Here is a 1,537-nt window from a genome sequence, read left to right on the forward strand (position 1 = left end):
CTGTAAATCTAAATATGATAGGTTTTAAATTAATCATAATTTAATATATGTATCTTAAGAAAATGCACGTTAGATTTAGAAGAAAACCGGTAACAATAAAATCATGTGAGTTAATCTTATTGCTCTCAATGAAAAATGAAAAGAAGACAAAAATTGCTAAATTATGCTAAACTACATAATCTAACCCAAAAATAAAAAAATTTTGATCATATTATTAGTCTTTTTTTTTTTAATTGTTTAGTTAAGGTTTTATAAGTTTGATAGAGGTTCAAACCAAGACCTTCTTCTTGAAACTTTTTGGTCAACTATTAAGTCTTATTGCTAAATGCTTAGATTTCCAAATCTAATATAATAAAGCATAGTTTGACATTATATGTTAAAGATCACTTGATTTTACAACTTAATTTTTGCATTAAATAAAATATTCATATTCAGGAAAATTCAAAGTTACTTAGTTTACTACATGTCCGAACCACAGAAAGAAAGTCTAAAAAAGAAGGGATTAGGTTCAATTTTCTATATTTGTGTGTCTAAGATGTCTAATTATAATTGTTGTATTTATGATAATTAATTGAAATATTAGTTTTTACAGCCAATGCCTGTGAATCAAGTTCTTTTGTCCTGTCAAATAACCTATTTCTAAGTTATGTGCGACTTATTCCACCAATTGCCTTCCACAAATCTTTTAAGTCCACAGAGAAAATTCGGGCACTCTAAAATTTAAAACTTTGTTTCACCATATAAATTTTCTTTCTATTGAAACAACAATAGGCATCAAATCATCATTCTTTAATTTCCTTCTTGAAAAGAGAAATTGAAATACATTTCTCTTTCTTTTCGGACATAAATATGGGCGCTTGTACTAGTTTTCCAAAGGGCATGAAAGGTCAACCTGGTAAGGCACCAACACCAGCACCCGAACCTGCCAAGGATGAATCCTTTAAAGATGCATCTGAAGAGACCTTTAAGGATGTGGAAACTGAAGAAGAGAAAAAGAATGATGATGAGACCAAACAAGATTCTGTTAGTGGTTTACTAAATGTGGTATGCTACTAAATCTATGCATATAGTCATTTGTTACATGGTAAATGAGAATAATCCGCCCAAAAATAACTAAATAGCAAAAATTTATTTATGGTTATAGTCATTAGTTAGGTCGTTAAAATTTGTTGTCATTCGGGTTTCTTTAATTCTTTTGTAGGTTGGTGAGATGAAAGAAGCATCTGAGGAAAAGAATACCGAGGAAGAAGTTCAAAAAATTCCAAAGGAAAATGAACAAAACAGTGAGAAGGCACCCATTACACCAAAAAATATTTTAGAAGACAAAGAGAAAGAGGAAAAGGAAGACAAAGAAAAAGAGAAAGAAAACCAGGAAAAGGATAAAAAGGAGGAGGATAATCAAACCTTAGTTGCAAAGGAGCGTTGAAGAGATAAGTTATGGAGATTGTTGATTGTAGAGGATTAAATGTTTTTCTCCGAGGCTTTTCTGTCTTCATATTTTGAAAAATGATTTATTTCGGCTTTAATTTCCTTGGTA

General features: G+C 30.1%; 1 protein-coding gene across 2 annotated transcripts; it reads left to right on the plus strand.

Moving 5' to 3' along the window:
• The first annotated feature begins 775 nt into the window (after positions 1–775).
• Positions 776–1,537, plus strand: LOC123193762 (DNA ligase 1-like). Of its 2 annotated transcripts, XM_044606850.1 has the most exons (3): positions 776–1,044; positions 1,202–1,228; positions 1,268–1,537. In XM_044606850.1, exons 1-3 carry the CDS (start codon positions 850–852, stop codon positions 1,424–1,426), a joined length of 381 nt encoding a protein of 126 aa, XP_044462785.1. In that variant the 5' UTR covers positions 776–849; the 3' UTR covers positions 1,427–1,537. The 2 variants fall into 2 exon arrangements, with proteins under 2 accessions (XP_044462785.1, XP_044462784.1); XM_044606849.1 differs by having other exon boundaries at positions 1,202–1,537.

This window comes from Mangifera indica, chromosome 12 (genome assembly GCF_011075055.1).
Source record: "Mangifera indica cultivar Alphonso chromosome 12, CATAS_Mindica_2.1, whole genome shotgun sequence".
NCBI lineage: Eukaryota > Viridiplantae > Streptophyta > Magnoliopsida > Sapindales > Anacardiaceae > Mangifera > Mangifera indica.

Coding starts and splice junctions, on each gene's coding strand:
- LOC123193762 (XM_044606849.1), top strand. CDS start 850: ATGGGCGCTTGTACTAGTTTTCCAAAGGGCATGAAAGGTCAACCTGGT. Junction 1,045..1,201: donor TTAGTGGTTTACTAAATGTG/GTATGCTACTAA, acceptor ATTCTTTTGTAG/GTTGGTGAGATGAAAGAAGC.